Source organism: Equus quagga, chromosome 2 (genome assembly GCF_021613505.1).
Source record: "Equus quagga isolate Etosha38 chromosome 2, UCLA_HA_Equagga_1.0, whole genome shotgun sequence".
Taxonomy (NCBI): domain Eukaryota; kingdom Metazoa; phylum Chordata; class Mammalia; order Perissodactyla; family Equidae; genus Equus; species Equus quagga.
The window spans coordinates 47,259,963-47,273,596 of record NC_060268.1 but is presented as its reverse complement, the minus strand read 5'-3'; the positions used below and the strand labels follow the sequence as shown (position 1 = coordinate 47,273,596).

Genomic DNA, 13,634 nt, shown 5'->3' with positions numbered 1-13,634 from the left:
TTCTTTTTTTGAGGAAGATTAGCCCTGAGCTAACATCTACTGCCAATCCTCCTCTTTTTGCTGAGGAAGACTGGCCCTGAGCTAACATCCATGCCCATCTTCCTCCACTTTATATGTGGGACACCTACCACAGCATGGCTTGCCAAGTGGTGCCATGTCTGCACCCGGGATCCGAACAGGTGAACCGCGGGCTGCTGAAGTGGAATGTGCGAACTTAAGTGCTGTGCCGCCAGGCCAGCCCCTAAATCTACTTTTTCTTTTTCTTTCTTTCTTATTTTTGGTGAGGAAGATTGGCCCTGAACTAACATTCATGCCAATCTTCCTCTATTCTGTATGTGGGATGCCACCACAGGATGGCTTGATGAGTGGTGTGCAGGTCCATGCCTTGGATCTGAACCTGCAGACCCTGGGCCACCAAAGTGGAGCATGTGAACCCAACTGCTATGCCACTGGGCCAGCCCAAACCCACTTTTTCTTTTGAGTAGGATATCTCGCCTCAAAATCAGTGATGCAAAGGATTGTAAACAGGTGTGAAAGCAGGTAATCAATCATCTCCGTTAAGTTTTCTGAACTCATGCTAAATCAAGTGACTGACAACAATCATAATGAAATACCTTAATGTTGTTGAGGTTGACTTCTTGTAGGCTGGGATCATTGGCTTTCATCTGCTGCAGACTTACTTCCACATTTGTGGGGTTGGGTGGTTCCTCAAATACAGGCTTGACCTTTTCACCTTTGACCACATCTGAGACACAAGTTTTAATTTTAAAAAGAAAATGTAAGGGCTCTCCTGTCAAAATCAGAGATGATTTCCTCCAAAGTGATATGCTCTGATTCCAATAATACTCTGATATCAACGACAGTAAACTTCTCAACTAAGCAATCACGGGAATGGTATGGCTCTGAATTACAGTTTTAAAGGTTGATGTTTCTCAACCGCAGTGGGAAGTCTCAGTGGCTGAGACTGTATGGAGGAGGCCCTACAGCAAAATCAAACCCCGAAAAGAACATCTATGGGCAGGTATTGCTGCTCCCTATGGACCTCTTACAGACTATAATAACCAAACCACAGGATGTGAGATGCCAAAAAGAAATGATGAGCCTCTTAGTTTTCCAAACCCTAATACTCCTCTGGCTTCTTGACCATATGCCACTCTCCTCTGATTTCCATTTTGGAGCTTTAGTTTGGAGGAAGGTATGTGAAGAGAAAGGAATGGAAAAGAAGAATGGAAGGATTCTCAAAAGGACTTAACAGAAAATGTTTGCAACATATATTACATATAAAGAGTTAATATCTCAATATATACAGAGCTCCTACAAATCAATAAGACAACCCAATTAAAAATGAACAAGTTATATGATTGGAAGAATTTCTGTCACTCAACTAAAAAGTGTAGAGTAATTAAACTCTAAGATAAAAAATGAGGGGCCAGCCCGGTGGTGCAGCGGTTAAGTGCGCACATTCCCCTTTGGCAGCCTGGGGTTCGCCAGTTCAGATCCCGGGTGGGAACATGGCACTACTTGGCACACCATGCTGTGGTAGGCATCCCACATATAAAGTAGAGGAAGATGGGTATGGATGTTAGCTCAGGGCCAGTCTTCCTCAGTGAAAAGAGGAGGATTGGCAGCAGTTAGCTCAAGGGCTAATCTTCCTCAAAAAATAATAATAACAATAATAAAAAATACAGAAGAATTAAAAAAAAAACTTAAAAGAAACACCCCAGAAAGTTTTTTGTACATACCAACAAACTGTAAAGTTTATATCAAGAGGCAAAATACCCAGAATAGCTAACAAAATATTGAAAGAGAAGAACAAAGTTGGAGAATTGACACTATCTGACTTCAAGATTTACTATAAAGCTACAGTAATCAAGATAGCATGGTATTGGTGGAAGAGTATACGAATAAATCAATGGAACAGAATAGAGAGCCCAGAAATAGATCCACACAAATACAGTCAACTGACCCTTGACAAATGAGCAAGGGCAATACACTGAAGATAGTCTTTTCAACAAACAGTGCTGGAACAACTAGACATCCACAAGCAAAAAAACGAATTTAGACACAGACCTTACACCTTTACAAAAATTAACTCAAAATGGATCACAGACCTAAATGTAAAATGTAAAACTGTAAAACTCCTGGCAGAGAACAGAGGAGAAAATGTAGGTGTCCTTGGGTTAGGTGATGAATTTTTAGATACAACACCAAAAGTGTGATCCATGAAAGAAAGAACTGATAGGCTGGACTTCATTAAAATTATAAGTTTCTACTCTGTGAAAGATACTGGCCAAAGAATGGGGAGATGAGCCACAGATTGGGAGAAAACACTTGTAAAAGACACATCTGATAAAGGATTCTTATCCAAAATATACAAAGAACTCTTAAAACGCAACAATAAGAAAACAACCTGATTAAAAAAAATGGGTCAAAGACCTTAAACACTTCACCAAAGAAGATATACAGATGGCAAATAAACATGAAAAGATGATCCACATCATATGTCATCATGGAAATGCAAATTAAAACAATGAGATACCACTATACACCTATTAGATTGACCAAAATCTGGAACACTGACAAAAGCAAATGCTGGCAAAGGATGTGGAAGAACATGCTAGTGGGAATGCAAGATGGTACAGCCACTTTGGAAGACAGTTTGGCAATTTCTTACAAATCTAAACATACTCTTACCATATGATCAGTAGTTACATTCCTTGGTATTTACTCAAAGGAGTTGAAAACCTATGTCCACACAAAAATCTGCATATTATGTTTATAGCAGCTTTGTTCATAACTGCCAAAACTTGGAAGCAACCAAGATGTCCTTTAGTAGGTGAAGGGATAAAATAAACTGTGGTAGATCCAGTTAATGGAATATTATTCAGCACTAAAAAGAAATGAGCTATCAAGCCATGAAAAGACATAGAGGAAACTTAAATGCATATTACTAAGTGAAAGAAGCCAGTCTGAATAGGCTATATACTATATGATTCCAATATAAGACATTCTGGAAAAGCCAAAACTATGGAGATAGTAAAAAGATTAGTAGTTAGAGGGGGAAAGGGAGATGAAGAGGCAGAGCGCAGAGGAATTTTAGGGCAGTGAAACTACTCTGCATGATACTATAATGGTGGATACACGTCATTATACGTTTGTCCAAATCCATAGAATGTGCAACACCAAGAATTAACCCTAATGTAAACTATGTACTTAGGATGATAATGATGTGTCAATGTAGGTTCATCTATTCTAACATACATATCACTCTGCTGTAAGATGTTGATAATGGGGGAGGCTATCCTGGGGAGGTGCAGGAGGTATATGGGATATCTCTGTGCCTTCCTCTCAATTTTGCTGTGAATCTAAAACTGCTCTAAAAAACCAAGGCCTGAAAAAAAAGTTAATGATATGTATGTGTATGTATAAAAGCCTAGAAAGTTATGCACCAGACTTTTAATAGCAAACATGATGTCAGAATGTTACCCTTTGATACTAAAGTTAAAAAGAATGAACATTTTTCATCTGCACACATAAGAAACCAGAAAGAAAATAAAAGGAATGTTGCTTATTGTCTGGGTAAATTACCCAGTGTAAATGATGGTTTATAAATACGTTGCTGAGACTAGAAAGCATCTCCAAAATCTCCGTCAAAGAGAATGAAACATAATTAACCTTAGAAAAGTTGTGATCTGGATTACACTGTACCGAAATTACCTGATTATTAGTCCATCCCTATCATGGATAAATAAGTTCCTCTGGGCAGGGATCATCTTTTATCTTTGTACCTAAGCCTAGAAAATTCTTGACACATAGTAGGTATTTAGTAGATGATGATGAATGAGTGAGAGAGTCTAATGAACCGTACACTTCTCCAGGAAATGTTGACAAAGAAGATAGTAATCTGGAACTTTCTGTGCCAGCAAGTCCACGCCAGTGTGTCTTTTGTGCCCTCTAGAGGAAATGGGGATACAAATCCTAAAGATAAGCATCCATTATGGAGACAAAAAGATAGTCAAATAGAGAATGGAACTTATCTAAGATACAATATTGATTAAAACACTGCTAGGAACATGAATCTCTGTTTGTGTTCTGTGCTGACTACGTAACCTTTTAATCAGAAATTTTATCTTTTGACTGAACAGAACTACCAAGAGAGTGTGTTCTGGGCAAAACACACTGATTGGTACTAGTTACGTTGCCAGGCAGGGCTCCCACTCAGCTACTCTACTCTGGTTTGATTGCTCACATCCCAGTGATCCTTGGTGAACTGACAAAACCCATCTTCGAAGCCTGCAAGACAGTCTGGATTCACCAGGAGGCACAGTCAACAGGCCTCTCTCCTACCAGGAATACCTGGAGGCTCCTAAGTTTCACAGAACTACAGATTCCACGTCAACTTACTTCTCACAGGCCCTTTGCCACCTTTACTGTTGGCCGTTTCTTCATCAAACTTTGGATTGTTGAGCAAATTGTGTACTCCAAGAACAGCTGAAAGCAAAGAAAGTCAGTGAATGAACATGAAGTTTGGGAGAGCATGTTAGGAGGTCCATGTTGTTAATTTGCCCCTCAAAGAACAATTCTTCATATCATAAAGATAAGTCTCCAGACCCCCCTTGCCTTTCACAGTGTGTGGTACATGTACAGTGTTAAATAGATTTAGTAAAAAGCTCCTCCTTCCAAGACCACTAGCAATCTTCACATGTCTTTCTACATCCTTACATGTGGAATCATTTAGGCTCTAAGTGACAATGCTCTAGGTTGTTAGTGTCATCAAGTGGATTCCAACTTCTACTGACCTGTGTACAGCAGAGTGGAACCCTGCCCAGTCTTTATGCGCCAACCTCTCACCTTCCTGCGCTCTATCAGACGATGCTCTCCTGCTATTCATAGGGTTTCCATGGCCAATCTTTTTGGAAGTGAGTGGCCAAGTCCATCCTAGTCTGGAAGCTCTGCTGAAACCTGTCCACCATGGGACTCTGCTCGTATATGAAATACTAGCGGCACAGCTTGCATAGCATCACAGCAACACACAGCTGCCCCAGTATGACAACCGACAGATGGGTGGGTGTGGTTCCCTGACTGGGAAACAACCCAAGCCACAGTGGTGAGAGCTCCAAATATTAACCACTAGACCACCAGGGCTGGCTAACGGTCTAGTTACATCCTCAAATTACTGAAAATCTGCTTAGACCCCTAGTTAGGTAGCTACAACCCTTCAGTTTTCTCATGTGTAAAGTGTGAGGGTAGGACCAAGTCTAAGGGTATTTTAAGATCTAACATTATATAGATTATGGCATGGATTTTTCCAGAGGCACAGAGCAGAAAGATCACGGGCCTCTTTCAGTGTAAGAGGCCTCTCCCACCTCTCAGTCCCCAAAGGACTGTCCTTTCCCCATCTAGAGTATCCCAGGGTGGGAAATAAAAGAAGAGATGTCAGCAATAAAAGGTCAGAAAAGCAGGCTAAGATTTTGAGTCTCCTGTATTACATGGAACTTGCACCAGGAGGCAGCATACTATGCAAGAAACAGCACCGGGACAGAACGAACACTGGGCAGGCTAAAATTGCACTTGCTCACCCAGCTTTTCCTTTGCTGATGAAATTATAGGTGGCCACCTGGAGAAGGATCCCAGAACAGATAACCTGTCAATAGGTGGCAGAGGCGTACCTCTGAGCTCCTTATCAGCTGTCCTGTAATGTACATTTTAGAAGGAGGGAGGCAGCCAGCCAGCACAAGAAAGGGCAAATGTCTAGGGCCAGCAAGTCTAGGGCTTAAGAGTGGCACTCAGGAGCAGTCAGCCAGAGTTTGAATCCTGACCATCACGTACCACCTATGTGACTTGAGAAGTTACTAAATGCCTCTAAGCCTCAGTTTCTCCATCTGTAAAATAAGGATAATTATCCTTTATGTATTACAAAGACTAAATAACTTCCTACATGTCAGGCACAATTCTAAGTGCTTGTTAGATAAATAAGAATTTGTCACTGTGTTTTTGGTATTGTCTAGGGAGAAGACACCCTGTTTGATGACCACAGGCCACTGAGACCATCCAACAAACATATCTTGCTTTGGCCCCAGACTCACTAAGCAACTTCTAATTATAATTTGGTTCCATTGCCAAGTTTTAATTTTTGTTTTATCTGTTTCCTGTGAATCTGACCATGCGGCCCCAGTCTGACTGCTTCCTATGTGCACTGACAAGATCAAATCTCTAGACCAGCAGAGCCGAGAACTAGACTCTAGGTGGTGACCATACTGAGAGATGGCCACTCTGGGAGGTGCTGTCTTAAGGGTCAACTGCTGCTCCCTTGGACTGTCTGTCTGCTCTCAATCTTCCCAGTAACATGAGCAGGGCGTTGACACTCTTTCTTTTCTAAACCTCAAAGCCTGTTGGCCCACCCACTCATGGGGCTGCTCTTAATCTTCTGGAAAGAGCCACCCTAGAGAAAATGCTGCCAGCCACCCCCAGCTGGGCCTCCTCCTGAGTTCTGAGGGAGCACCGGATGAAGGAGGGAGGACGAAGGAGGAGATGAACAAGACAGTTTTCTATTGAGATTATCCTCCTGGTTTTACTGTATGAATCTCAGGATCTACTATCTTCCAAATGATTGGTGATTTTCTCTTTCTCCTGTCTTAGTCATGTCCTGGGAATTCAAGCCCAGAGCTACATTCTCCCTTTGGGCAATTCCAGTAGCGATCACAAGGCAACCCTTGGGAGGAGCAGTAACCATAACAGATCCCTCCACAGTAACCACAAGGCTAAGAAGATAGGTCACCTCAAAGCACCTTCCTGTGTGTGATACAGGTACCTCAACTCCTGCAGTGACTTCTGAGAGGGGTTCAAATATGTGAACTTCATCTCAACCACTGATATTATCATCACAGAAGGAATGAAAATGTAGCTGAGATGGTTGGCATGCTATTAGGATAAGGCATAGATGGTTCTCCTGGGAGGAAGGAGATTATTATTACATATGTCTTTCAATGGAATAAAAATGTGAGACTTCTTGCTAAAGCTGTGGACTCTTTCATAGCACCTCTATCCTGTGGTGAGCCAATGATCCTAATAATCCAAATTTCCATCCCATTTGGAAACAAATGCATCCCATTAATGCACAAATATGTTGGTATATGCACGGAATCTTTCTTGAAGGCTATACAAGAAATGGGAGGGGGGCTTGGGTAATTAGGGTGAGGGCATTTTACAGCTGAGATGTGGTTTTACATTTTATACAGAGGCTAAGTCATCTGCATCAAGTCTTACAGCTACATAATGGCTGAAGTCCACTTGGTATTACGATAATCATCAGTAGTCACAGAGAAGCTCAAAGGCTGCTGCCATGGGTGCCAGTGCATGTCTAGAGGTCACAGAGCAAGACAGGGTGGTTTCCCAGAGCCAAGGACTAACCTGCAAGATCGTAGAGTTCAGTGTCAGAAGCGCTGGCCAAAGCTTCTTCCAGTTCTGGGTCAAGGGTCACTTTTTCTTCTTTACGCGTTTCTATGGGCTTTTCTTTGGGAATAAAGACTCTCCCTTTAAATCAGAAGACAAACAAAACCATTGTGTGCTGCTGCCTTACTGTAGGGTGAGTAGACTGACTGGACGATGCAGCTCTGGCCATTAGGAGCCGAATCATTGCACCATTGCACATCCAATTGGGATTCCTTAATTGCTGGGATGATGCCAACATCAATAATCCACTATTAGACTATTAGAGGGAAGGAAAGTGAGAGGAGGAATCCTATATTCTGCAACACAGACATGAGGAGCACTGCCCTTAGACCTGGACAAGAGGGGCCTGCCATGGGCCCCACACTTTAAAGGGCCTGACTCCTGCCCTCCCCTGCTGCAATCTACGCCTCCCTGCACCCCCTGAGGAGGGAATCATGGGGCCAAATGGACATGCCCATCCAGAATACAGGCCCCCTGCCAGACCACACTCCAGGCACCTGGGACCCCGGAATTCCCTGTCCAGAGAGCCCTGAGCCTGCTTCCAGGACCTGCATGAGTCCCTTCTCCATGTCCATCCTCCTGGGGGCAGGTGACACAGCTGGGGTGTGGACCCCCAGGGCCAAGGGTAAGCTGTCTGTGGGGGATAGGGATGAAGCTTGGATATGTAGACTGGGATGTCAAACATGGGTGCCCCAGGAGTGTAGGACAGACCCATGTCCCTGCTTGGAACTTTGGAAGTCCAAGAATACTGGCCTTCTAGGTATATTCATAGGAGGATAGAACATAGTTTAACAGTTTGTTAGCTTTCAAATATTTATAAAAATTGGTATGTGGGCTTCTATTTGTGTTCTTGCTTTGGATCTTGCAAATATTGGGAGCAGATTCATCCACACTGCTCCAGGGGTTCCTGAGGGACAAACTGTGATTCCCCAGAGCTTTTCCCCTTAAACTGAGATTGTAGATCACTAAGATGCTATATCTAGGGTCACTTGGACCAGGGTAGTGATGTAGGGACAAAGCCACTTCTCTAAAGCATACCAAAGTAAGCTAATTTAAAAGGAAAAATGAGAGTTGTCATAGAGATTGTGGGGGCCTTTGAGCCGCAAGGCACTCTGTACTTCCCACATATGCATTCTGTGCCACCATCTCCCACTTCATCCTTTCACTCAGATTTCATTTATTTTGCCCCCTACTCACTTCGGAATATGTTGATATCCATGCCCTACCTCTCTAGCCCAAACTTCTGGACCAATGGTCACATGGCTGGGAGGATGGCACGAGGCATGTTACCTGCTCCTAACTTCTAGCCAGTCCACCACATGCACATCCCATACATGCAATGGCTGATAAAAGTAAACCCAGGATACTCCAGAGCCACTGTAGCAATACTCCAGACCTACTCATACACTTTTCCAATTCCCCCCAGCTTTTGACTCTTGGTTTCTCACTTTTTTGGAGCTGTTCTTACTTCTTGGCATGATCTTTGAAATTGATCTCCTCCATCTTTACCTTTGGAGTTCCCTAAAGACCCCTCCATTGCCTTCTCCTCTTTGTCACCTTGGGTAGAATAGACAGCTGGCTCCAGCTTTAGCCAATGGGGACCCAAACTCTGTCCAGGTCTCCCTGGCTAGCTTGCCCTTCCTCACTCCCATAGGAAAGGAAGACTCAAACCCAAAGTCAGTAACTCTCTCTCATGAAAACTCTGCAGGAGATGTCCTGGTTACAGGGGCTGCCTGCTTCCTGATGGTTTACCAGATCTTCAAATGGCTGTACAAGTAAATGGGCCAGGCAAAGCTGAGCACCCCAAGAGGTGCCACTGCTTGTGGTCAGACTTGGATATCCTGGCCACAGAGTCGCCACCATTGACCATCATCCTGCTTCCTGCCTTGACATGACATAAGCTGCCACATTTCCCAGAAAGAAGGAAAATACACTGGGAAACAAACAGGAGAATGGCTAGAAAACAGAAAAATGAAAAAAAAAAAAAATCAACCAATCAATAACATCTCAGACACTGGGGTTCATTCCAGACTTAATTTTCATAGTGTATGTGGCCTGAAGCATTCTCTTTCTGGCTCAGATGATCTCGGGTCCAGAGTCAAAATAGGCTTCTAAGTTCCTCCTTCCTGGTACTGTTAGGATTACTCTAAACGCTGGGTGCACAGGTGGCCCACAGCAAACAGCATTCAAGACAACTGCTGCTGCACATCCGTTCCTGCGGGCCAACCAGACAGCAAGTTCTGAGTGAGCAGAGCTGCAGCGTAGAATCAAATATAGCCCAGGAACTGAGTGGCCAGGGCACACGGCATTCAGAACTGAGGTTGTGTGGCCCATCTCCCCGAGGCCCTCACGATAGCCTCCCACTGCTCCGAGATCATCCGCTGGTCCTTCCAGGGGCCCTACAGACTCCTCACCCTAATCCCTCTGCTCTGTTTGGAAAACTTGCTCTCTGCTTATTTTGCTCAATTGTGTTACTTCTCAACCTTCTCTGAAGCTGCACTGTGCAACTGTACACACCCCTCTTTTCTATCCCTCATTTATTACTCAGACTGCTCCTGCATTCCTAACTCCCCCATGAACCATCTGCAGATTAACCTAGATCCAGGGCTAATTTACCATTGCGGCTCCTCAGACCCCTACTCTGAGAACAGAAGACAACAGGTTTCCTCTTATTATTCTGTCACTATTCTAATACTGGATGCTAATTGGGATCTTATTGAAGATTTGACATTATAATTTATTTTTTCTTTCACAACTAAATTAGTCCAATAGCAACTAAGCTGCCATAGAAACAGCTCCATATTTCTATGGTAATCCTTGGTTATTTGCCCAACTTGTCACTGTTCAACTTTACTTTCTTAATAAGATGACACTATCAGTGGTGCACGATCCATTGAATGTGCATGATTCAGAGGAGAGCCAGGAGGTTGCATAAGAGAAGGCAGCAGCGCCCTGACTCATGCCAGCTGAGGAGCGGACCCTGCTCCCCAAGGCCACATATAGAAGCTGAGAGATGACATTCATTCAAACACGTATTTATCGAGTGCCTCCCTGTGCCAGGATCCAAGAGAGATACAATCTCACTACACTCTAAGTATTCATTTAATTAGCCTACATATTCTGCCATGATGCGTTTTTTAGTTAATAAACTTTATTTTTTAGAGCAGTTTTAGGTTCACAGAGGAAAGTACAGAGAGTTCCCATATACCTCCTCCCCCTACACTTACAACCTCCCCCTCTAATGACACCCTGCAGCACACTGGTACATCTGTTACAATCGATGAACGTACATTCATATCATGCCCCAAGTCCATATTTAACATTAGAGTTCACTCTTGGTGCTGTACATTCTATGGGTCTGGACAAGTGTATACTGACATGTATCCACCAGCCATGATTCTTTTTAACAGCAAATCCAGTTCATGGGCTGATTTCCCACTTCCAGGTCACTTCCCTTGCTCCACCCTCCATTACAGTACAAGTACCTCTGTCGCAAGACCTACTCTCTGTGGTCCTTACCTTTCTTTTCTCCAGTGAAGGGCACAAAGTCTTCCCTGTCTTTCTGTTCCAAAGCCTCCTTCTCCAGGTACATGAGGAGGTGCTCACGATCAAATGGGCCAGTGGCTGCTTTCTGTGTCTGGTCTTTCTGTCGGAATCCAGCTGGCAGCATCGCACTCTGACAAGACAGGGGTGTGAGCAGGAAAGAAGGCGTCTGCCCGACTGATACTCTGTTACCTCCCTCCCTCTGCCTCCTCCCCTCCCTGCTGTATACGGGGGAGGCAGGGAGAAAGATACCTGTGCAGAGATGTGGGTGTGAGTTGAAGGCTGGGGTCTCTGAGGCCCTACTTGCTCTACCATCCTCTGCTGAAGAGAGGGCTCCCAACGAGCTCAGGCAGAACACAGATGGCTGGAGGAGCCTCTCAGTCTTCTGCAGCTGCCTTCTCAAATGTGGCAGCAACAGGCCAGCCACCCTTGACGGTCTCTTTCCTCGTAGATCACACTTAGGTTTGGCCAGGTCTGCACCCAAGGGGTTCCCAGGCTGGGAGACTCTATGGAGACTCTGAGAAGGAGCCAACATGGCTACACTCTCTTATTTCTAATCCCTCTCCTGGGGAAGCATCCAAGTAGGGTAGTGATTATTATGGTAAATGTTGATACCTGCTTGATTAAGCTTATAGATTCCTTGAGTTTAAAAGATTAAAAACAGAATACTTGTATTTTCTAAAATAAATACAATATCCAAAGTATCTGGCATATCAGAATATAATATAAGTAATTTTTAGAGACATTTTTATTTACAGTAAAATCAGTATTTTGGATGCCTCTGATTCTAAGTTTAAGACAATACCATCAGAGCTGAAGAAAGTGCTTGGGTAAACAAACACTGTAACAAGCTACTTAGTTTTTATAAAAGCTCCACTTAAATGTCCTTGATATTATGATTACAGTTATTGTAATCTATACATTGTTGTAGGACCACCAAAATTTCAAGTTATTTATGAATTTTAAAGAAACAAGATATAGGGGCTGGCCCGGTGGCGCATCAGTTAAGTTCGCATGTTCTGCTTCTCGGCGGCCCGGGGTTCACCGGTTTGGATCCTGGGTGTGAACATGGCACCGCTCAGCAAAAGCCATGCTATGGTAGGCATCCCATGTATAAAGTAGAGGAAGATGGGCATGGATGTTAGCTCAGGGCCAGTCTTCCTCAGCAAAAAGAGGAGGATTGGCAGCAGTTAGCTCAGGGCTAATCTTCCTCAAAAAAAAAAAAAAAAAGAAACAAGATACTAAAAAGATCTGCTTCTGGGGTTAACAACCTGGTTTAAACATCATCTCTGACGTTTACTAGTATGGGGTCTTATGTACATTACTTCTCCTGGTCTGTCTCCTTATTTATGAAGTGGGGATAATACAATTCACCTCAAGGGCGTCTGTGCCCAGTAGACGTTTGACTCAGAAGAAGCTTGGTAAGATTTGTTCCCTTTTCCTCTTTCCTTCTTCTTCCCTACATGAGACTAGTCTTTCCCTAACTAGCGGAAAATGTTTTTCTCCATTTGCATTAAACTAGTATTTGGGAAATACATTTGCCATATCATATTATAGGTGTGGCTACTGAGGTTCTCCACGAATTTGTAAAATTCAGAGACCCAGAATCGATTAGGGGAAGAACCAGAAATTGCACTGGGAGCTAAGGGATTCTTACACTACTGTTTAAGGATCAAGCCACGTCATTTATCCCGTACCATTATTAACCGAGCTGCTCACTTCCAGGACACCAACCTCGGGATCTAGGTCATCAAGAACATTTTCCAACTGTTTCAGTTCCTCTTCTGAGAGTTTGCCAAGAAGCTCATCTTCGTCAATGTTCTTGTATTTCTCCAGCTCTTTCTGGAAAGGGAGTGCCATGGCTTCTTATGTGCCTTTCTCATGGGCCGTGAACATCTAAACGGGCCAGCTTCCCGAGACTTCAGAATACTACTAATAAGAAAGAAATACTGTTATCTCCTTTCTGGAAACAGCACTTATTAACAGGAGACAGGGCTATGCTATCCGCCAATGGTCTCTCTATTGGACGAATAATTCAATGAAAAGGTAATATTACCTTCCTTTGCAGGGCAGCCTGACAGCTTACAAAGTGTTTTCATATGTATTATTTCACCTGTTTAGATCTTTACAACCCGGAAAGGAAGCCTGGACAGATGTTAATGTCCCATTTTACAGATGAAGATTCTGGCAAAGGTGGCTAATTGCCTTGCTTGAAACCCCAGAGCTGGGACGTGCCAGGCCTTCTGATTCCCAGTGTAGTGGGCCTTTCCACCAGACTACTCTGCCTCCTCCAGCTTTCCACAGAAAACAAGGAAGAACAGAGCACTGATTGTAAGGCACTTGTAAGAAGCACACTTGGGGCTTTTCAGGGAGAGAGTGATGTGAAGAATACAAAACGGGGTTCATTCAAGAAAGAGGGTTGGAACGTCCATGTGAGAAAGTGCTGTCCAATAATTCCCCTGCAATTAAACTAAGGGAGAGTCTAAAATCCTGGCCACATAATCACTCTCTCCACTTCTCTCCTCTCTTTTCTTCTTTCCTCTTCTCCCATTCTCTTTCTAGCCCCATTTTCCTTTTTGTTTCTTTAGCCATTCTCCCTAATTCTTTATACTCCTAGTCCATCGTCCTTTCAACCCCCT

General features: G+C 43.5%; 1 protein-coding gene across 4 annotated transcripts in view; it reads right to left on the bottom strand.

The window, feature by feature from the left end:
- TMOD2 (tropomodulin 2) overlaps nt 1-13,634 on the bottom strand; it is a 47,438-nt gene that overhangs the window by 22,248 nt on the left and 11,556 nt on the right. For 2 of the 4 annotated variants that reach the window (XM_046655086.1, XM_046655088.1), the window contains exons 2-6: nt 12,730-12,924; nt 10,972-11,128; nt 7,411-7,533; nt 4,405-4,491; nt 615-745 (exon numbers count right to left, since the gene is read on the bottom strand). In XM_046655086.1, the coding sequence (XP_046511042.1) occupies nt 615-745; nt 4,405-4,491; nt 7,411-7,533; nt 10,972-11,128; nt 12,730-12,855 (624 nt within the window). In that variant the 5' untranslated portion in view covers nt 12,856-12,924. Of the gene's footprint in view, nt 1-614; nt 746-4,404; nt 4,492-7,410; nt 7,534-10,971; nt 11,129-12,729; nt 12,928-13,634 lie in introns of all 4 variants that reach the window. The other 2 variants (XM_046655087.1, XM_046655089.1) reach the window with 2 other exon arrangements.